Source organism: Silene latifolia, unplaced genomic scaffold, assembly GCF_048544455.1.
Source record: "Silene latifolia isolate original U9 population unplaced genomic scaffold, ASM4854445v1 scaffold_134, whole genome shotgun sequence".
NCBI lineage: Eukaryota > Viridiplantae > Streptophyta > Magnoliopsida > Caryophyllales > Caryophyllaceae > Silene > Silene latifolia.
Window position 1 is genome coordinate 287,704 of NW_027413133.1, and position 23,903 is coordinate 311,606.

General features: G+C 41.8%; 1 protein-coding gene across 2 annotated transcripts; it reads left to right on the forward strand.

The window, feature by feature from the left end:
- Positions 1–444: 444 nt before the first annotated feature.
- On the forward strand, positions 445–2,751 carry LOC141637706 (histidine-containing phosphotransfer protein 1-like). Of its 2 annotated transcripts, XM_074447154.1 has the most exons (6): positions 445–638; positions 733–863; positions 966–1,034; positions 1,223–1,294; positions 1,538–1,610; positions 2,446–2,751. In XM_074447154.1, the coding sequence occupies exons 1-6, from the start codon at positions 570–572 to the stop codon at positions 2,503–2,505; spliced, it is 474 nt and encodes a 157-aa protein (XP_074303255.1). In that variant the 5' UTR covers positions 445–569; the 3' UTR covers positions 2,506–2,751. The 2 variants fall into 2 exon arrangements, with proteins under 2 accessions (XP_074303255.1, XP_074303256.1); XM_074447155.1 differs by lacking the exon at positions 1,223–1,294 and having other exon boundaries at positions 487–638; positions 2,446–2,592.
- Positions 2,752–23,903: the final 21,152 nt, after the last annotated feature.

Below are 23,903 nucleotides of genomic sequence, written 5' to 3' on the forward strand. Positions count from 1 at the left end.
TGGTGTTTTTTTGATTTGTTTTTACCTCCAATTCACTCCTTGACCAACCTTACTTTACACACCAATAAACCCCACATAAGGCCACCTATCACCACTGTATTGGTAACCCCTGGAAAGCTTGTACTACCACCTTTTCAAAAAGTCAAAGAACACCTCAAATCGACCTCGTTTGCTACCTCAAATATCGACTTAAAGTCACCCTATTGTAAGATGGTTAAACTCTTGCCAAAATGTCGTGTTTTCAAAAAAAAAAAATTATTAAAGGTTGTGTTTTACAAACTTTTTTTTTAAAGGTGCTGTTTGGAAAAAAAAAAATTTAAAGGTTGTGTTTAACAAAAAATCTTTAATTGAACAATAATAAAACTTTCAAATTTAACCAAGTCCAAACGAAAAACATTAAAATACCGCCATTACTAAAGGAATATCTCTTCTCTGACTTGTCTCACTGTATATATACACACACTGAACATATTTTTGATGCACACCCATCTCTAAATCAAACACCCTTTTGTTCTTCATAGAACAAATCGTATTCTTTTCCCTTTGAATAAATAAATAAATATTTGTAAATGGGTAGTGGAACTGCTCATCAATTGCAAAAACATTTAATTGACTACACAGCATCCTTGTTTAATGAGGTAACTAGCTATTTCATGTTATCCGATCCCAAATCATTTAATTTTACGATTAATGTTTTGTTGCTGTAAATACGGATGGATGATATTATTGCAGGGTATCCTGAATGAACAGTTTACTCAGCTTCAGTCACTGCAAGATGAAAGCAATCCCGATTTCGTAGGTGAAGTTGTGAATCTTTTCTTTGAGGATTCTGAAAGGCTCCTTAATGAAATGGCCAAATCTTTGTTAGTACTATCAGTCTATCATCTAACACACTACACTTTTTTTTTTTTTTTACTTTATTCATTGATTATATATATACTCCGTCTATGTGACTATGATTTCAGAGGACAAGGGAATGTGGACTTCAAGAAGCTTGATGCTCATGTCCATCAATTGAAAGGAAGTAGTTCCAGGTACTTCACATTCAAATTACTATGATGTCAATAGAATTAGCTCAAGTGGTGAAAGAGGTTGACAGTTCGATTCTTACCTGCTACATAGTGCGCTCAGTCAAAAAAAAAATATGATATTATTAATTTTAAGTAACTATTTGAATAGTTATTGACATAACCCTATTTTCTATTGTTTGTGAACTATATAGCATTGGTGCACAAAGGGTGCAAAACTCATGCATTTCTTTCCGGAATTGTTGTGATGAGAAGAACGTTGAAGGGTATATCTTTTTTTTTTTCGAACTCGTATCTTGACATAGGAGGTTTTACCTATACACAAAATCTCATTTTGTGAAGCGTCAACATTTTTACAAAACAGGTAAGTAATGTAAAAAAGGAAAGTTGGTTGTGAGATGTCATAAGTAACATTTCGTCACAAGGAAGAATAACGGTTATCTAGAAGTAACATGAATGCATCAAGACATAAATAAGCTTATGAGACCTTTTGGATTTATTTGTAATAGGTGTGTAAAATGCCTACAACAAGTGAGAAATGAGTACTCCCTTGTGAAGAGCAAGCTGGAAACTATGTTCAAGGTGAGCATGTAAAGTAGTTGTAAAGTAAGACGCTATCATAAATCATTATGAAACCGTATATGAAAATATGTTAGAGAATTTGGTATATGAAAATGCATCATATATTCTTATTATGTAATATGAATATGATAATAAGTACTCCGTATTAAACGATTAGAAATTATTAAGCGATATTAAAAAATAATACTCGTATTATATAGATTAGTTATATGATATTTAATTTTTCTACTTTAGGTTAGACTAGCTAGTTACAATTACAATTCTCAAACTAAGAATAGTATGGTATATATAATACACCAAATTTTCTAAATTGTGGCCAACATAAAATTCTCTCTACTTCTTCGCAACAAATAAAACAATATTCAATCATAATTCATTCTCAACGTCATCAAATAATCGACCAATCGACCATTAGATTGTCACGAAACTTAGTTTGTACCATTGAGAGAAAATAACGGATTGAAGAGAGGAAAAAATGGAGAAAATTCCAATTACATATTTGCTTATATACTCCCTCTATTTTTTTATATATGACTTTCTCACATTTCGAGGCACTTCCTTCTTTCTTCAATATCTCTTAAAATATAAGACTAAATATAATGATATGTATACTCATATGAAAGAGTTTTTCGTAAGGAGTTTAATGGTACAATTTTTATATTTTTTGAACAAATATATTTTTGTAAATATTAAAGTCAAAGGCTTACCTCGTAAATGTAAAACATCATATATAAAAAAGTGGAGGGAGTAGTATTATAGTGGGTTGACTTTTATGTTGTATTGATCCAACAATATATAATTGTTTGATACTTACTTATTCTGTTGACATTTGTAGTTAGAGCAACAGATCTTGGCAGCTGGTGCATCAATTCCTAAGGTAGTCAGTGGATTTTAAAAAATTGATTATGAAGCAATTTAATGAACATGGTTGCAAAATGGGTTTTTTTTGGTTCTTAGTAGAATTTTGGCCCTTTTTTCCAAACTGTCAACCACATAAAAGAACAAGTCGTCCGTCATTGTATTTTGTTCATTGTGAAGGTGTACTGTTTTAAGCTCACCAATATTTTACGGAGCAACATGTAACAACAATCTTGTACTAATAAAATAATCATGAAGCAATGAACATGGTTACAAATTTGTATGTTGCCAAATTTCCATTATTTCATCTTTTTGCGACTTGCGAAACATTGATTGGCTGATTCGTACTCGTGTTATTGTGATCGGAAATCTCGCTCAATCTACTGCACAAACGTTGGTTGGTGACTCGTTGATTGTTGTATCTAATGGGACGTTGTTTTATTTTTCAATAAGGTAAGAAAACTAGATTGATCCTCTAATGAGATGGTTTTGCATAATGTATGTAAGACTATCTTTATCACTAGGTCGATTTAGATTCGAGAATAAGACCCAAGCAAGTCTTAACATATACGGAGTACTAGCTAGTCCAAAACAATTCATGTTAAAATCGAGAGAAATTAATTATATGGTTGCGTAGCTAACATGGGTGTCTTAAAGTAAATGGAGGCTCGGTAAAACAACAAAAAATGAGGCTCCAAATATGAATGTACAAGTACAAGTGTACTATACGTCGAGATTTGTATTAAATTTCATAAATAAATCTTGTAAATTCAGTAGCCAAAATCGGAGGTTCGATTCCGCGGCCCGTGGTTGCCCTGGGCCTTAGACGCCCCTAGTAGCTAGTTCACAATTAGCAATTATTAGTATGAAAACGTCTCACATCGATATTCTATTTTTCCTAAATTATTGTTATATTCCGTAAGAATTTGTGTATACCTATCTAGACACTCGAAATTATAGAATGAGGTATTAAGATGGACAACTTAAGTGACAAATTACTAATACAAGTATTTCTTTTGTCTCGTTCATTTGTTTAACTTTACTGGTGGCACAAAAACTAAATAATGTGGAAGGACCACTTGGGGTTAATCTTAGAGGTCGTTTGGTCCAATGTATTGGAATGGATTGTGATTTTATAAGGGTATAGAGTTAGAACCCCGCATTTACTCATAAGTGTTTGGTTCGACCCTGAAATGGATATAACAGTAATAAGGGGGAATGAAGTTAGAAACTCGGGTGTATACATGGGTATGGGATTCCAAGGTGTTGGAATAGAATTAGAATCCATTGGATATATAACTTCATTCCAAAACCCCCCAACCAAATACTAGAATGAATTGAACCCATTCCAAATAAAACCTCCAACCAAAGACCCCCTTAATAGACGATGATAAGTGGACGTAAGGAAGGTAATTGATCAAATTGCCCATTAAAAGATTTTTAATATAGAAAGTTAAATAAATGAATAAGACGCCTAAATAGAATAAGTAAACAATGACAAAAAGGTAGAACAAATGAAAAATTTCTTGGACAAACTAGTAATAAAATAGAGTATACTTGTTATACTAGTGTGCATAAAACAAATGATATTAATCAAAATTTGGCAACAAAAATCTTTAATTTTTCGTTGTTCTAATTAAACATTGTTTTCGTGAAACTAATAAGGTTGTTGATTTTATGGCTTGTATTGGGCATTCATGTCCAACTCTTTCGAGGTGGTTTGATAGCCGGTGGCTTCAACTTACCTCCTTCATTCGAAAAAATAAAATAGATTAATCTTACCCTAGAGGATCAACCTAGTTTTTTTATCTAACCAAAAAAAATTCTGTTGTTCGCCACTGACCATGTTTTGTGATTTCATGACCATCCAAAATTACAAATTTTTGCGGTGTTTCATCCTAGTCTCTGCCCACTCATTTAAGTATATTCTTGATTCTTGTAGTTAATCCAAGTGACAAGCAATATTAATACTACATACTCCTTATTCCTTGGCCTCGGTGGTGGCGTATATTCATCATATATGCGGATGCATCGTGTATTCATATGATAAGTCAATCACGCGATCAGTCAATCACGCAATCATGATTTATTTTTGGAAGATAATCAACAAGATTTAGTCGAGTTATTAATAACATGCCAACCACGTACCTTGGGAAATAATATTGTACACGTAATACTGAGTTTTATACTTTCGACTACCTCTTAGAAATGTCGTAGATATTAATTATTTTAATTCATAATTTGTTAAAATGCAATTTTTTTTCTTTTTGATAAAATGTAAAAATATATTAGAAACACAAAACCGTCACATTAAAAAAAAAGATCCAACCCAAAACAGATTGGACCAATCTCCACACAAAACGTGGGTCAAGCCCAAACCTCTAATCACTAACAACAAAACCACCCAACTCAACAAAAGCAAATGTAACCCTATTTTTCCGGATCAAACCGCAGGCCTAGTGGTCTCAGTGGATAGAAGGAACTAAAATGTTTAGAATTGTTAGGAAGCTGAAGCTGCTCAAGCCTGAACTAAAGAAACTTACTAGATATCATTTTTCTGATGTGGAAAATAAGGCAGATATAGCCCAGCTCAAGCTTTTGCAGCTCCAACAATATATTGTAAATAATCCAAGTCATGTAGAGTTGATTAAACAAGAACATGACACTTATCAGGAGTCTAAAATTCTACGTCAGGCAAAAATGGATTTTCTCAGGCAAAAAGCAAAGGCACATTGGGTGACAAAGGGTGACTATAATTCTGCATACTTTCATGGTGTAATCAATGCCATAAGAAACCAGAATTACATACATCATATCAAGGACCACAAGGGATAACAGTTCATTGATGAGGAGGGAATCCAAAATGCTTTTTTAAACAATGACAAATCCCCTGAGCCAGATGGCTATACAAGTAATTTTTTAAAGATTCATGGGATATAGTGGGGGGAGAGATTTGTGATGCCATTATGGATTTTTTCACATCAAATGCTTTACTCAAACAGTTGAATGCCACTACTATAACTCTAATCCTCAAAGTGGAGAGACCTGATTCAGTCTTTCAGTACAAACCTATTGCTTGTAACAATGTTCTATACAAATGCATTTTTAAATTACTTTGTAATAGACTGGCTACTGTGCTACCTGAGATTATCTCTCCCAATCAGGGTGGATTCATTCAGGGGAGAAGTATTATGGAGAATATACTTATATGTCAGGACATCATCAGGTTGTATAGTAGGGGAATTGTGTCCCCACGGTGTTTATTCAAAATTGACTTACAAAAGGCCTATGATACTTTTGAATGGGAGTTTCTGGATCAGATGCTTATTGCACTTAACTTTCCCCATCAATTTAGACTTTTGAAAGGCCTATGATTGCAGCTAGCTACTCTCTTAATCTTAATGGGAATTTATTTGGTTTCTTTAAAGAAAAGAGAGGGCTAAGATAAGGAGACCCCATTTCTCCCCTCATTTTCACTATATGCATGGAGTATCTTAGCTTTCAAGACTGTTGACTCACACTACTGAGCATATTGATTTTAGATATCATCCTCTTTGCAAGCCTATGAAATTAACTCACTTAATGTTTGCTGATGATCTACTCCTTTGTTGTAAAGGAGATGCACACTCTATAATGACCATCCTTAGGACCTTTTCTACTTTCTCAAAGTCATCTGGTCTCAAAATGAGTACAGGAAAGTCTAATGCATATTTTAATGGGTAAAAGCAGATTTGAAGTCAGATATTTTACAGATATCATGTTTTGTGGAGCGTCAATTACCTTATAGGTATTTGGGGGTACCTGGACCTTGCAAAAGCAACCCAGCCCGATTAATCCGACCCGAAAAGATTGGCTCGAGACCCGAAGTGACCCGGACTACATCACCCGAATGTGACCCGAAAATCCAAATTGACCCGACCCGACCATGACCCGAGCTTTCTTGACCCGTAACTAACCCGACCAGAAAATGACTCAATCCGAAACCACCAACCCCGAAAATGACCCGACAAAATATAACTCTAATTGAACCAAAAATACTTGAAATGGCTATTTCTCTATTATTCATTGATCCGAAAATGACCCGACCTGAAATAACGCGACCCGCTTGACCCGAAACAGACCCGGCCAGCAGACCCGAAACCCAAAATGACCCGTCCCGACCCGAATTAACCCGAAATCAATTAGAGACCCGATTTGACCCGACCCGAACCCGATCCGTTTTGCCAGGTCTAGAGGTACCCATCAAGACCAGAAGACTGAGTGCCAAATATTGCAAGCCTCTAATTGACAAGATTGTAAGCAAAATTCGAGGTCCGGGCACCAGGAAACTATCTTATTCAGGGAGATTGATCCTTGTCAAGGCTGATCTTAAGACTTTCCACAACTACTGCGCCTCAATGTTCATTCTACCTAAGGGTGTTATTGTCAGGATTAGACAGATTTACAGGAATTTCCTATGAAATGGGGGTGTTGATTACCTCCAAACACCCTTGGTCTCTTGGGAGAAAGTCTGCAAGCCAAAGAAGGAGGGGGGCCTGGCTAAAAAATGATCTAGAATGGAATAAGGCCGCTGTAGGAAAACTTGTGTGGTGGGTAGCAACTAAACCAGATCATCTTTTGGTGAAAAGGGTTAACCACATATACAAAAAAGGCGTTGCTTGGCATGATTATTCTCCTCCACCAGATTGCAGCTGGTACTAGAGGAAAATTTGCCAAGTCATAACCAGGTTAGCGGAGGCTTACCAACAGTAGGTCTGGTCTACTCAAGGCGGACATGAATACTCTATTGTAAAAGGCTATGAGTTCGTTAGGAATAAAGGGAATAAAGTCAATTGGGCAAAATATGTGGAACAGATGGTCCATTCCTAAACATAGTATAATATCATGGATTTACCAACATAATAGCTTAAATACAAATGGTAAATTCCATAGATTAGGGATAAGCACTACAGATACCTGTTATATTTGTGAATAAGGGGAAGAAACATAAGACCATTTATTCTTCGCTTGTGAGTACAGTGCCAAGGTTATCGAGGAATTGGAGGAATGGCTTCGGGTTACTATGCCCACCCATGACATCCTACAATGGAGATTGAACAGGGGCTCCTCTAGCATCAGAAGGGATCTAATCAACGCCACTATCAACGCATGCATTTACCATGTATGGCAACAACAGAATTCTTGTAAATTTGAGCATAAAATTATTTGACCTGAGCAGCTAGAGAAGCTGATTATAGTTGAGATTCAGAGTAAACTCAAGGGACACACACAAATCAAGGCAGGAGAAGGTGACCGGAGATGGATTGAGAGGCAGTTGGAGAGATGAGAGCTTCAGGTGGGAGATGAGAGGAGACCAGCGGCTGAATACAAGGTAGGAACCACTGGCACTGACTCCACATGTTATAATATTTGAAAGGTCTCTTCCTGTTGTCTCCTCTTGAGTCTTTGTTAACAAGGCAAAGAGTGTGGTCAAAATGTCCTTCTGGCAAAAAATTAGCAAAATGCATAGGAAACATCTGCATCCATTTATGATTTAATAGAAATCTATAATAAACCCTGGTACTAGTAGGTTTCTTATTACTGTAAGTATAAAAAGCCCCAGTGAATAGGATATCCATCAAGTTACAAGTATCCACGCAATGCTGAAAAGGCTTAGATTCAGCAATAGTAACATCCCCCCCAGTCTTTCACTGTCAACCAACACACAGTTAAAATCCCCCCTAAAGCCCAAGGATCCTGAATAAGAGAGGAGAGTCTTTGCAAGTTCAGCCACAAAGATTCCCTCTCCTGGACTCCATTAAAAGCATACACAATAGTATGGAAAAAAGTAAACTGGGACCCTTCTCAGTCATTCTCATTTGAATATATTGGGCATCATACTCTAAGAGATGTACATCAAACATATGTGGTTTCCAAAGAATCCAAATTCTCCCACTATTGTGATAAGAAGAATTAGTAGTGATACACCAGTCCCTGAAAACATTATTCATAGCTTTATTCACCCTTGAAGGTTTTATTTTTGTCTCAGTGAGCCCAAATAGACCCACATATTATCATTTAAACTTATGAACATTCTTCCGCTTATCAACTTTATTCATCCCCCTAACATTCCAAAATCCAAAATTCATTGATTAAAATTAAGGGGATAAATACCTTCTAAACCAATGCCTTTCTTGGGGGAGCTAGTCCCACTTAGAGCCTCCATATAAGTTAGAGAATTCGGCATGGACTTGGTAACATTCATACCCTGTCTAGTTGCCTTTAGTAGCCTGATAGGGGAAATGGACCCTTCCTGATATAGAATACCAGGCCTAGGTGATGGTGTTTCATCAATTCCAGAAACTGTTGTGTTTGTTTTTGGTTGTGCAGGTGATTGCTGAAGAGGTTCTGAGGAAACTCCAACAACTTGTTAGTTAAGCACATGTCCTACCACATTCTCAATCATTGATATAACTTTTGGTTGTATTGGTCTCCAGACCTTTTGAATAACCTTTTTACCAGGTTGAGACTTATTATTCCTGCAATTGGCCTGATCATGTCCAATTTGTTTCCATCTGTTGCATATACTAGGCTTCCATTCATAGTCAATTGTAACTTTAATTAAGTTTTGCTTTTCATCTAAAAATTTCACCTTGTCAGGAAATTTTTGCCCTAGATGCAATTCTACCATAACTCGAGCAAACCCTATGTAATACCCGCCCTTTTAGGGACCCTTTGACCAGCGTTGACTGACCATGGGAGCGGGAGTAGTCTTAGAAAAGTGTGCCAAAACCATCTTGGGCTGCGTGTTAAGAGTGGTACTCGATAGAGTAGAGGCTACTCGATCGAGTAGCTAGGTTACTCGATCGAGTAGGGGGCCACTCGATCGAGTATGTTGGGTACTCGATCGAGTACCTGGTTTTCAGCAAGGGTTTTATATCGCGTTTTGTTAAATCCGCAAATCACTTCCGCCACTTTCCTCCTATCCTTCAGTCGCCTCTTTCCCTTCCCTTCACCTCAAAACCTCCATGGAAGCCTTTTTGAAGATCCTTGAACCTTGGGAGGACTCACTTGTGTCGGGTAGCGGTCTTTTGCTGAGCTTTTCCCCTAATAGGTATGTCATAATCATCATCCGTGTCCTTGTTCTTTTAGTTAGGGTTTACCTGTTAGTAATAGATGATGGTATTCTGGTTATAGGCGTTGCTTGGTCGCTGGACATGTTATCTGTCGACATGGATTGGTTGCGGTGGCTTAAAGGTAGGTTCGCCTACTCAGTTTCTGTAGATGGTCTAGCGTGTCAGTGGTTGTGATTGTTTGGTGTCTGCTTAGTATCGTAATTGTATGGCAACTATTGTGATGGCGATTGTGGTTGTTGTCTCTGGTTCTCGAGATGCGTCTCAGGTGAGTGGGGTCACTTGCGGGAGTGGCTTCACGCCCTAGTTTCGCCCTCCGTGGAACCCACCACGGGAGGGGATGTGCACATTAATGGACAGGGTTATCGCTCGGTATGATGAGCGGGGATTTGGTGGGTACGGCTGCGGTCCCCCACTGGCAGGACTGGTCCAGTGGACAGTCAGTGACAGAGTTGGTTGAATTACCGTGGTTGTGTTGAGATTAGTAGCATTGTATTGTGTTGATAATTGTAGTTGCCGTTGTCGTGTCTTATCTCAGTACTGACCTTGTGTGGTTGTTTGTTTGTTATGTGTCTGCCGTGATCCCTTATGGTGAGCAGTCGGTCTTAGCAGGTGTTGGTGATGTTGATAGTGGAGTCCGGCGGGGATGAGTTCTCACGAGATACGATGGTCATAGCGAGTAGTCTTTGAGTTGTATCTTTATGTCGTTTATTGGTTTAAATCGCTTGTAATGTAACTTAATAGTTCTTTTATCGACATTTGATTATTACTAACCTCGGGCAACCGGGATGGTAACGTCCTTATATCCTAAGAAAGGCCTAGTTAAGGCTCCTCTGAATATGGGGGTGTTACAAAGTGGTATCAGAGCGACGGTTTTGGAACCTGTAACAAATGAACATAATGAACGTAGGGAGTCTAATAAAATGAACCTGGTGTATGTGTAATGGGAGCCCCAGCTGATGCTAGATTTTGGGTGAGTAGGCGCCCTCATTTCAAAATCTTGGCCCCATGACACTTAAGCCAGTCACATGGTATGGGAATGTGGAGTCCGTGTGTCTATGTGTGATATGTATGTTAATTGTGCCGGAGCTACCTCCGGTTAAGTCTTTGTTGGAATTAATAGGGGTGTGTTAGTGATATATTAGGCCGTGTATGGTAATTGTTGATGAGATTATTGAAATTCTTTGAATGATTAGCGAGCTTATATGATGGCTATGAGATATGTGACGAAAGTTTACGTGATAGAGATGCGTGAAAATGTAGAATTGAATGTTGTGACATGAATAGTGAACACGTAGGTGTTTGCTATAAGTTAATGATGACGGGAGTCATCTACGAGTTTATAAATCCACAGTAATCACTATGATGATAGTTATAGTATAGTTGAGTTATAATTCGAGACATAGCATATAGTAATGCGTTTATGCCTACTTGTGGTTGAAATTTTTCCATTTGCGTAATGTTTGATTCGTGCAAGATGAATTGCTTATGATAGAATGTGAAACATGGTAGATTAATTTGTTTGAAAAGTATGCATTTATGTGATACGTGAAAGAAAGAATTAATTATACGCTTCAAATTGAAGTAAACACGAGTTTAGTAGTAACATGTAAAGTAAGTTTAAGTGTATTATGATGGCAGGATTATGTTTAGAAATGATTCGAGTTGGGCAATTTGTGTGGCGTAATGTAATGTATGCTTTAATAGTTGAGACGGTGAGTAGTGATGGTAATGCGTGAGCAAGGGCGATGTCGGTGCCGAATTCGAACTTAGTTTGGAATCGACACACATGTTGTTTTGCAGGAATCTTCAAGTTACTTCGTACTTCTGACCGGTACTTAACCATACTTGACCGAGTGCGGGTGTTTACTAGACCGAGTAGACCTCACTCGATCTAGTTAGGAAGCTATGATGTCGGGATGTGGGAAAAATTCCTACAGATACTCGATGATTTAGCTCCTACTCGATCGAGTAGGGTGGTACTCGATCGAGTACCCTAGGCACTCGATCGAGTAGGTTACTGTGCAGCGAATCCTACGGGTTTCTTAAAACCCCTAATCTTTCTATTTCTTCTTCCTATTCCCCTATACTTCGACACACATAAACTACTCTCAACCCTTACTTCCTCTCAAATCCTCTCATACTCTTGGGTTAGTGGTGATTATTGGGTTAATTTCTTTGCATAATTTCGTTTCCTTACTTTGTTAATCAATCAAGGTATGCTTCCCTTCCTAATTTATACGATTTATTGCTTTGAATGTGTTAGAATAGTGAAATAATCTGAAATTTCGATTCACATGGGTAGGTTGTTGCTTTTGATAGTTGAAATATGATTCACATGCCTCCTTTCCATGTTTGTTGGTGACTAATTGCTGTACATTAGATTAGAAATTGCAAAATTTGAAATCGAAATTTCTAGGGTTTCCAAAATTGAAATCGATTTTTGGTTGTTTTACAATGGTTAGATGGTAGAATTGAGCCTTAAGTATTGTTTATATTATGTTGGAGGATAGATTTTGATGATTTTACCCTTAGAAAGTTGCCTTAAAACTCCGTCTTAAAAGTGCCTCAAATGGAAATTCGTGATTTATAATTGGAAAATTGATGTTGTGAATGACATTATAAGTATAAGTTGAACTTCAATATGATAATAGAAACGGTAATTGATGAAAATATGCCAAAACTATCGCAGCTGTAAAGACCGTCTGAAAATTCTAATTGAGTTGTTGTTCATAATATTGAAGGGTGATAATGATGTATTCCAAATTATTCTCCCCCATGAACTAGTAAGAATGCCTCACATGTGATTAGAAGTGTTTGGAACAACCTTTAGAAGCATGCTAGGATATTCGAATTTGTTGAGCATATGTAATCACCATGATAATTTCTTTCACAACTATGGCTTATGAGTAGTAATAATCTGAGCTTGTATGTCAAATTTTGGAAACTGCTGGTGAACGTGTGTACTTAGCTTAATGTTCAAAGTTAACGGCGTAGATTATGTGCTTCACATGTTGAAAGTTGTTGATAAATTAGTGTGCCTAGCTGAGTATGTCGAATTCAGATTACATGAAGTAAATGTTTGCATGTTTATACAAGTTGTTTGAACTTATGCCTAAAGCAGATGCCGAGACTGAACCTTGGAATCCGCCAAAGTAAACGGGGGAGGAGTAATCCACCTGAGATGGGGGAAGGGAGTGGACCTGTGGTACCCGCAGTTCCAGAATACCCTTCAGTTGTTTTTGTTGATTTCAGCGAGAGGGAGCGTTTTGTAGCCTTACAAAAACGCAAAATGAGACCTACGAGGTGTATAGACACTCTTTGTGTTAGAGGAGTTGGAGATAGAGACGGATGTCCGTCACATTTTCGAGACCTTGGGTCTTATGGGTTTGTATAGGTGAGGAAACACACTTATCCTTTTCTCACTTTGGAGTTTATGAGCTCCTTTATCTATGACCCATTGGCCAAACCGTTGAATTTCGGTTAATGAACACTAGTTTCTTGCTTTCTATGGATCAATTTGCTTCTCACCTTGGGTTGGCTAAGCCTCCTAAGGACTCCATTACCGATATTCCAGCCGAGTGCGGTGTCCGCGCCCGATGCCTTGTCGACCGGGAAGCAAGCTCCCACCTCGAGCAACATCTTTGATTAATGACGTTGAGCATGTTACCTTGAGGGTCTTTCTCCGTTCTCTTTCGAACCTCCTTTATGACGTAAAGGATATCGATGCAAGCTGAATAATCATGAGGTCTTGCTTCGATGTCTTACCTCAACCCGGAGCGGGCCAGGAAAGTGGTCTTTAATGCTCCTTCTATGGTTTGTCTTTGCCCTTGCCTTGATGGCTTCTTCCTCTTCCCGGTACCTGAGTTGTGGCGCTATCGCCACTTGGTTAGCTAAAAAGCTAACCTCTTTTGAGGCCTCTTCGGAGTACGTGCCTCTAGCTACCCCAGTGCCCACTATGGACCGTGCCTACTATCTCGACCTGAAATGGTTGAGGACTTTGGCTGACGGTGGTCTAGCTTGGAGGGTGTGGGGCATGAGTTGGATGAAGATTCCAGCTCCTGAGCACCTCCCACCCACGGAGCCCTTGGAGCCGACGGTAGTGACGGTGGACTCCGATGATGAGGAGGAGGAGGAGGATGATGACAGACCCCGCCATCTACAGACCTATCTCATCGACGACACCATCCTCGAGGTGATGCCGGAGCCGACGAAGGGCGAGAATGCGGGAGTTGCGGTGGTGGAGAGACCCAGATTGGGGAGGGGACCCCGTCGAGTGAGGGAGAGGGCCTCGGAGACTAGGCCACAGCCGGTAGCGCCACAGCAGCAGCAGCATCCTTTTCCGTGCTACCCTTACCTCGACACCCCGGAGACGCGATCCAGCTACTTGGCAGATAGAGTGTCATCTACCTTGACACTCCGGAACATGCACGAGATGGCGTACGCTCAGGGGATAGGGACCGAGGGACCGCATCCAGTTTGGTGGAGTGGAGTTGGGGACTACTCAGGGGTTTTTCATTCCTACGGGGTGGATCAGTCGACGTGGGGGGCACCTCAGTCCTTTCCTTACGGTGGCGTGACTCCATGGTACGTGGGCCCGGGAGCGGGAGCGAGGAGTGGATGCGGGGATCGGGTCATCGGGAGCAGGTACTTCTGGTGGTGGTGATGATGAGGTGATGTTTGAGCAGCAGCAGCAGCAGGAGGAGTGATACTGCTTGTTTTATCCTTGTTGATGGTAGTTGGTGTTAGTGGTTAGTAGTGTTGTTAGACTTTAGTAGTTGTTTTGTTGCGACTTTGATTTGGGACTTGTATTGTTGGTCATAAGGCCGGATTTCATATTTGGACTTGTTGCAGGATATTAGACGTCGGGGAGTCGTTCCGACTCTATTCTATATGACAAATATGTGCATGTATGTTAACTTATGACAGGTTTTATAAGAAATTTGGCCTGTAGGTACTCGACAGAGTACCCCGTACTCTATCGAGTAGCTGCAGGAAGAAAAGAGAGAAAAGTTTCTGACCTTGAGCTACTCGATCGAGTAGCCAAGACACTCGATCGAGTAGCAGGGCACTCGATCGAGTACCGATATACTCGATCGAGTAGCATTGCATTATGAGGAGATTTTCGAAAATCAAAAGTGTGTAAGTGTTTCATAATTGCGAGTTTAATGTTTAACATAGTTAGTTGTGCGTAGTAAGACCTTTGAACCATTAATTTTATATGTTGGAAGTCAAGTTTCGGTTTTATATACATCTTGATAACGATTAGTGAAGTGGTGACGGTTTCTTGTTGTTTTAGTATTACAATATGTCATTTTACCATTTATTCATTGAAGTTACATTTCTTCATACGCTGTGCGTGCAAAGTTAACGTGCTTTATCGTTGGCGACTAGTTGTCCCGGAGAGTTATGTATGATTTATAATTTAACGAGTTTATGCTTAGCGAGTAATGTCCACAGTAAATAATATGTTTTAACCCATGTCATGAATCAAATAATAAGTAATATGCGTTGAAATTTGGGTGGTGAACTTCGGGGACGAAGTTCCTTTTTAGAGGGGAAGAGGAATGTCGCGAAATAAAAAGGCTGTTTTTGAATAATGTTTTGCTTGTTTATAATGTTGTTGGTATTATATTTTGCTTTAATTACAAAAATTTCTGAAGTATAACGGATTACTTTAGTTCTTTAAAGTGAATGTGGTTATATGTTTCAAGAGACGGTCATGGAAAAAAAAATAGTTATAGTGCGATGAATCGTATTCGAATCACGTTGCCGAGTAACATGGTGGCATTAGTTGTACCACATGAAAGTTGATATGAGACATGTTCTAGATTGATAGTTTGATAGTTGTTACTGTATGTTGGGTGATCGTGGCTGGTGATTCACATTGCGAGTTTGATGTTTTATATATATAGAGTAACGGTTGACGGTGATAATGCTTGCATGATAGTGGTAAGAATCGATAGGTATAAATGTAGACGGTGATGATGATGACATGGTGGGGGGAGATGGTATTTCCAAGGAGTTATGGTTTGAGCGGAAAGAGTGGTGAGGTCGTGTTGTTCCCGTGTCTCGAGCGGGAGATAAGTGAGTTGAACTTCGGGGACGAAGTTCTTTTTAAGGGGGGAAGACTGTAATACCCGCCCTTTTAGGGACCCTTTGACCAGCGTTGACTGACCATGGGAGCGGGAGTAGTCTTAGAAAAGTGTGCCAAAACCATCTTGGGCTGCGTGTTAAGAGTGGTACTCGATAGAGTAGAGGCTACTCGATCGAGTAGCTAGGTTACTCGATCGAGTAGGGGGCCACTCGATCGAGTATGTTGGGTACTCGATCGAGTACCTGGTTTTCAGCGAGGGTTTTATATCGCGTTTTGTTAAATCCGCAAATCACTTCCGCCACTTTCCTCATATCCTTCAGTCGCCTCTTTCCCTTCCCTTCACCTCAAAACCTCCATGGAAGCCTTTTTGAAGATCCTTAAACCTTGGGAGGACTCACTTGTGTCGGGTAGCGGTCTTTTGCTGAGCTTTTCCCCTAATAGGTATGTCATAATCATCATCCGTGTCCTTGTTCTTTTAGTTAGGGTTTGCCTGTTAGTAATAGATGATGGTATTCTGGTTATAGGCGTTGCTTGGTCATTTGGACATGTTATCTGTCGGCATGGATTGGTTGCGGTGGCTTAAAGGTAGGTTCGCCTACTCAGTTTCTGTAGATGGTCTAGCGTGTCAGTGGTTGTGATTGTTTGGTGTCTGCTTAGTATCGTAATTGTATGGCAACGATTGTGATGGCGATTGTGGTTGTTGTCTCTGGTTCTCGAGATGCGTCTCGGCTGAGTGGGGTCACTTGCGGGAGTGGCTTCACGCCCTAGTTTCGCCCTCCGTGGAACCCGCCACGGGTGGGGATGTGCACATTAATGGACAGGGTTATCGCTCGGTATGATGAGCGGGGATTTGGTGGGTACGGTTGCGGTCCCCCACTTTGGCGGGGCGGTTCGGTGGACGATCGTGGATGAGTGGTTGGTTGAATTACCGTGGTTGTGTTGAGATTAGTAGCATTGTATTGTGTTGATAATTGTAGTTGCCGTTGTCGTGTCTTATCTCGATCGACCTTGTGTGGTTGTTTGTTTGTTATGTGTCCGCCGTGATCCCTTATGGTGAGCAAATGTCGGTCTTAGCGGTGTTGGTGATGTTGATAGCTGGAGTCCGGGCAGGGATGAGTTCTCACGAGATACGATGGTCATAGCGAGTAGTCTTTGAGTTGTATCTTTATGTCGTTTATTGGTTTAAATCGCTTGTAATGTAACTTAATAGTTCTTTTATCGACATTTGATTATTACTAACCTCGGGCAACCGGGATGGTAACGTCCTTATATCCTAAGGAAGGCCTAGTTAAGGCTCCTCTGAATATGGGGGTGTTACACCCTAATCTGGTCTTTCTTTCTATTGCAGCATCACTTTGAATATATTTACTCACCAAGTTTGCTATCTTCCTAAGGCTGTGTCCCTAGAATTTCAGCGGTAATTTATTCTACTTAGTCCAAGCATGCAGCTTTTTGACATCTTCTTTAGTTAACTCTACTTCTGGTTGCCATGGCTTTATTATCAAAGGCTTATTATTAAAATAAAAATGACCACTAGCCAACACAGATTGCATCATCTCTTCAGTATGGAATCTAGCTAGGAACACTCCATTAGGCAAAAATGAGACTTTATCTATGATATACTTTGCCATATACATTTCAGGAAACCTTCCATCACTTTAGACGGAGGATTTGCTCCCACAATGAACCGTAGACAGCTTGTTGCCAATAGATGAGTTCTTCTTGAACATCCACATCATACAATTGCAATAAGTCCTCTGGTTCATCCTCTATTAGTTGAATAATCTTTTTGCCATGCCTTTGATACCACTGACCCTTCTCTATGTCCTCTAATTCAGATTCGGTCTCTTCAACCACATCCTCCACAATTTCTTCCTCCAGTTGAAAACTAGGGATCCTAGTTATATCATGAACACGCTTATGATTTAGTCCTGCATCAACATCTGGCATCCCCAAGACTTTTGATTTTTCTGATCTAATCGCAGAAGATGTATCAGACAGTTTACTAATACTATGATGTTTACTATTGTTTGATTGTGTAGATTTCTTAGCCATTGAAAGTGAAAATCAATATGATCTTATGCCCTAGAGTTGACGGCAAAGCTTTCTCTTTCTCTCTCTAGGTTAAACATCATGACATGTTTCTTAAAATACAAATTTTATAAGATAGTGTAAAATGATAATATCAAAAAGTTTCATCGTCACTATTTTAACACCAAAGAAAAATCTATCAAAACCTCTATTCATGGCATGGCATCATGTTGTATAATATTGCATAGAATAAATCAATACAATAATAAAAAAAATATCTTGTTTGACATAAACATCAAACACACAATCGACCATAATGCATTATCAAGTTTAAAATTATAAAAGGATTATTTAACAATATATTAACTGGACTCCATCTTTCTAAGAAGATATAGAAAAGCTTGATTGTATTATTCATTAACCAAGGGGGGGAAAGGGGAGGGGGGGTGGAGTTAGAGACCAAGATGTAAACTTCCCTATAGATACCGAAGTAGATGCTTTAACATACACGACTCAATGACAATCTACAGGTTCATGAAGGTATTGGGCAAATTTGTTAACGATGAATCCAATATCAGGACGGGTGAGTGAGAGATATTGGAGATTTTGAGGCACCAAAGAAGGGCACGATAAGTGGGTGGGTTTGAAAGCGAAGAGCCGTGAGACTTAGTAAGAGAGGGATGGGTGGCAAGGAGTATCATAGATGGTTTGCAGGCAAGGAAGTTATGGAGAGGATCAACAATGTATTTAGTTTGGGTGAAGAGAAGCTCGTTAGAGTTAACAGTGACCTCAACACCGAGGAATTATAATGGAGTACCCGGATCTTTTAACGAGAAATGGTCGCTGATGTGATGAAAAAATGAGGAAAGACGAGAAGGAGAGAAGGAGGTGGTGATGATGTCGTCAACGCAAACTAGAAAGTAAAGAGTATCAGGGCCATGGTTGTAAAAAAAAAAAGAGAGAGAGGTATTAGATAGAGAGTTGATAAAGCCATAGGATAGGAGATAAGAACGAACTTTAATATATCATGCCCTACGTGCTAGACGGAAGCCATAAATGTAGAAAACCTAGACACGTGATGTGGACGCACTACTAGGAAATATTGGATTTCTGACGGACTAGATGTGTCGGAAAAAAATCCGTCGCTTTTTAAGGGTTTGTGACAGATTACTGACAGATTTGTGACGGAAAAGCGATTATGATGGGTTTTCTGTCACATAAAAAAGGCGTGTTGACCAGATTCAAAGGCGTCAATATTTTGTGACGGGTGTGACGACTTTCCCGTCACAAATGTGGTGACTTGTGATGGACTAACCGTCAAATAAAAGAGACTTATGACGGATAGCCGTCATACTGAATACCTGTCCAAAATATGTGACGGGTTATCCGTCACAAACGTTACTGTTCCGGGTGTAATTCCGGAGCAGGATTATGACCACTTAAGCTTGTTGAATGATGTCGTTGCTTGGCTCTTCCTTTCACTCTCTTCTGTAAAGATGAACAAACTGAGGGCTCGGCTTGGGGCCGAACGTACTCACTCCGACGCTCAAGTCAGTAAACTTAAAGAGATAAGTTGTGTGTTAACTTGGCAAAGTATATTGTAGAGAGATAAGTGAGTTTATACCAGATTATTCAGTGAGTTTTTGCATAGTTTTCGGATCCTTTTCTCAATGAGAGAAGTGGAGTATTTATAGACTTTCACCTTTTGTCACGTAGTGGCCAAGTGGCCAAGTGGTATAGCAGGTGGAAAGACTGTCTTACCCTCGGCCGAAGGACCCATGGCAGGCCGGCAGGCCTGGTTGACTCCATGCCGAGGGGACTGGATGTGAGTACGCGGATATGCTTCTCGGCCGGCTAGTTGCCGAGACCGAGACCCAGTGACAGCCGGCCGATGGCTTTGCCGGTTAGGGTGTCTAATACGTTGACTTCTTTGTCTTTTGGCTTTGACCTTGCTCAATATGTTGACTCGGTCAGCGGGTGCAGAATATGCCCCATCAATTTGCCCCCAGCGTAGTCTATGCCGTGGTATGGACCTTCGATGAGTGTTGAGCGTATTCTGCACAAGTTGAACTTCTTCCTCGGCTTGGTTCTGTTCAGGCCGTACCATATCCTCCCTCCACATGGTTGTGTAATGGACATCGAATGTGGAAAAGAAAATGGCGCTGGCCGAGACCAAGGTTGAGAGTGTCGTGTGCTTTTGATTGCCCCGGCCGTCCGCCAAGCTTGGTTGATCGGTGGCGGTGGCAAGTAGATACCAAGGAGCGTGTCGAAGAAGATTGGGCATCGTATGTCGATTGACATTCCGTGGCTGCATGCTTGACACGTGGCTTGGCATTGATTGGTGGACGTTTCATGGGCTTTGCTCTGATTGGTCCGCTTCATGGGCTTTGCTCTATAAATAGAGCAGTGTGCCCCTCAATTTTCCGCATAATCTTCATTTTCTTCAAAAAATTTCTCTCTCTAATTTTTTTCGAAGAGTTTCTTTCTCTAACTTTCGAAGCGTTACTCGGCGTAACACTTTCTTCCAAGGTAAACAAACAAATTTTTTCCAACTTTTATTTGTTAAGTATTTATTGTCACCATGTCTTCTGCTGATGCTCAACCCAAGACCCTGGGCCGGGGGCGAACCGTCGCGTCCCGATGAACAGAGCCTTTGGTTGTCACCCCGATAGGGTTTGGGGGTCCCAAATCGCCTTCTCCTGAAATTGATGAGAAATTTTTGGAGGGTTTTGATGATGACGATGATGAGGCGACCCAATCTGATGTAGAGAGGCCGCAGTTCTTGTGGCACGGTGAAGCATGTTCGATTAAACCCGATCGTGTTTGGACGAACAAGTTCGCTAGTTGTTCCGGTCCTGAACTTTTTGAAGACCATTACTCCTTCGGCAGGGGGTATAGAATCATTGTCCCTGAGGGTGATCAGGCAGTCTGTTGCCCTCCCGAATGCTGTATCGGCGTGTACATCAGACATCTGGAGTATGGCCTCCGATTTCCTCTTAATGAACATGTCGCCGCAATAATCAAAGCTATGAACGTCGCCGTGGCACAACTGCATCCGTTGGCCATCAGGACGATTATTGGCTTCGTGTGGCTCTGTCTATTTAAGGGGGAGGCCCCAACGGTTAACCTGTTCCGCCGGCTCCACCATCTTTAGCAGACCACCCTAGGCGGCACGGGGTGGTACAGCGTGCAGACGGAGCCGGGTTACGTGACCGTCTCTAAGATGACGTCTTGCAAATACTGGAAGGGGCGGTGGGTATACGTCGAGGTTCCGGAGGACTATCCACTGCCCCGGTCCTTCCAGAGCCGCGTCAATTTGCGGTGTGAGAGTCAGGGGGAGCATGATAGATATGTCTCCCGTAGTAAGATTAAGATGGACATCAAGAAGGTCTATCTTAAGGAGGACGAAACGCGGGCAATGAGGCTGTTTGAGGCTGAGAAGGATGGCACGCCGAAGGGATGGATGCCCCCGACGCAGATCGTTCTTCAAGACGAGCCGCTTTGCCACGTCGGCCTCATACCGGCCCTCGACCAGGGTGAGTGGGGTCGGTATGAGGCCCACCTTTGCTTTTATACTTCTGTATTTGAGCCTTGGTTTATTTCTTTTGCTTAAATCCTGCTTTGTTTCTTTTGCAGATCGATTTGGCTGGGATCTATCTGTCTCCATCCTCACCAAGTTGGGACTTGACCAGGACGGGAGAGTTGTTGAGCTGCATCCTAAGGCCGCGCCACGTGATCGCAGACCGGCCCCGCACGAGCTTATGGAGCAGGCGATAAAGGCAATGGATGTGGCGGCGACTCAAGCGGAGATTGGCGGTAACGTGCCGCGCCGGAGACCAAAGACAACGTCTACAGCGGCCACGGCGTCAACTCCAACTCAATCTTCAATCCCCGTAGTCCAAAAGGAGCAGGTGGTCGTCGATGTTGAAGAGGAGGTCACCGTTGTGGAGGGTCCTCCTCCTTCAAATAAGAGAAAAGAGGCAACGCCTGCTGCTGCTGTTACCGAGGCAGGGAAAGAAAAGGGGTCAGCCGGTCCTCTGTCCAAGAAGGCTAAGACTGGTACGGATCTAACCCATGGCTCGGATTTAGCAGGTTCTTTAGGCGTCCCTGATGACAGGCTTTCTGATATGTCAATGAATGTTGACATGGATGCTTTGTCTGGGTTTTTTATAGATCAGCCGTCGCCGGCTGTCGTTCTCACTGAACGGCAATTGGAGAAGCGGCCTGTGCAGACGGGCGATAAAAATGTCACCGCCGACTCCTCATCCCAGAAGGCATAAGGCTGGCCAAAAGGCTGGTGAAGTGGGCTGAAGCTGTCGGCGCTCATATTCTCGAGCAAGAAAAGCTCATGGCTCAAGCAGCTCCTGCGCTCGAACGGCTTAGGCTTGAGCTTGCCGCTGCTAAGAAGGAGGCCGAGAAGGCGAAGAAGGACTTCATGGCCACCATGCAGGACTTCCTCGCTGAGCGAAAGCTTAAGGAGGAAGCTGAGAAGGCGGTCCTAGCCGAGAGGGCCAAGGTTGAGGCTGCGTTGGCTGATGTTGCTAAGCTGCGGGAGGAGAGAAACAAGTTTGAGGGCGGCTATAAGGCCATGGTTGAGCAGAGGGAAGAATGGAAGTCCCTGCATTCGGCCGAGGCGAAAGAGCACAAGCGCACAAAGGCTATCCTTGCTCAGAGGGAGAAGGATATTGAGATGCTTAAAACCGTCATCATCCCTGAGATGTGTGCCGATGCGGGACCAAGTCAAGATGCTACCAGGGATGCGATTAAAGAGCTCCTTCCTGAAGGTAACATCCCGTGGCAAGATTTTGACAGGCTTCTTGATGAGAAGGCGGCTGCTGCGGAGGCCAAGGCCGCGGATGAGGCGAAGGCGGCGAAGGCTGCTCAGGAAGCTGAGGCCAAGGCGGCCCGGGATGCTAAGGTGAAGGAGGGGGGGAGGAGGCCGAGAGGGCAAAGGCAAGTGAAGCCGCCAAGTCTTCCTCTAGGCCGCCCATCATTGGTGATCGCCGCTGCTTTGCCGGTGGCGAACAAAGAATGAGCATAGGGAGAGGCGGTCGTCACAGATTCACCCGGCCCTTCGGACGGCTTCACTGTTGTTCGGGGCCAACTATTGAGCCTTTCCTCCCTGCCATCCTTTTGGCGCTTCAAGTCTGAATGTTGTAATCTTTTGTTGTACCTTTTGTTTTTGTTAAACTTTGGTAGGTTGTGTTTAGGCTATCCCTATGGGGACGGCCGTCGACTTCGTTTTGCCTTGTAAACATTTTTCAATAAAGTTTGTTTATTTGCCTCCGGCTTGGCCGAGGCTTTTGATCTCATCCTTCATTAAGTTGTCTTCTTACGTTTTTAAACATATTGAGCGCTTTTTCGTTTTTACCTTCGGCTTGGCCGAGGCAGTTAGATTGCGTATCTCAACTGTACTTAAACGTTTTTAAACATGTTGGCATGTCGGTCGCTTCCTCCTCCACTCCCGGTCTTAGCCGAGGAGGTCAGATTTGCGCTTCCCAACTGCTGTTGTGAACATGTTAGCGTATCGGTCGTTTCCCCGTCACTCCCGGCTTTGGCCGAGGCAATCGGGGTTACGGCTCGACAGCGTTCGTATCTATAGACATATTGATCGCTTCCTCTGCCACTCCCGGATTGGCCGGGGCAGTCAGATTTGCATTCTCAACTGTACTTATACGTTCTTAAGCATGTTTGTCGCTTTCACGAGTATCAACTGCATTTGTAGTGACTGCCCGGCTGGCGTCTACTAAGCATGTTGGTCACTTTCGCGAGTATCAACTGCATTTGTAGTGACTGCCCGGCTTTGGCCGTGGCGTCTACTAGTGACTGCCCGGCTTTGGCCGCGGCGTCCGCCGCTATACAAAATACTTCCTAAGGTTGTCTGTGTTCCAATGGCTCATTAGAGGAACACCCTCCATGTCTGTCAGCCGGTATGTCCACGGCCTCATTTCTTCAACCACCTTGTAGGGTCCTTCCCAGTTGGCCGTCATTTTACCATGGATGTTTCCTTTGTTGGTTGCGGCCGACTTTCTTAGGACTAGATCTCCTACTCTTAAGTCCCTTTTGTGGACCCTACGGTTGTATGCTCTTCTCATTCGGTTTTGATAAACTGCCAAGTTGAGCCGTGCCGTGTCTCGACTTTCTTCGACCAGGTCTAGGGAGGCTCTCAAGCCTTCCTCATTTTCGACTGGGTCA

Bases quoted from the DNA above. Each gene is read 5' to 3' on its own strand.
- LOC141637706 (XM_074447154.1), top strand. From the start codon at position 570: ATGGGTAGTGGAACTGCTCATCAATTGCAAAAACATTTAATTGACTAC. The intron at 864-965 runs GTTAGTACTATC...CTATGATTTCAG, and splicing joins AATGAAATGGCCAAATCTTT to AGGACAAGGGAATGTGGACT. The intron at 1,295-1,537 runs GTATATCTTTTT...TATTTGTAATAG, and splicing joins GATGAGAAGAACGTTGAAGG to GTGTGTAAAATGCCTACAAC.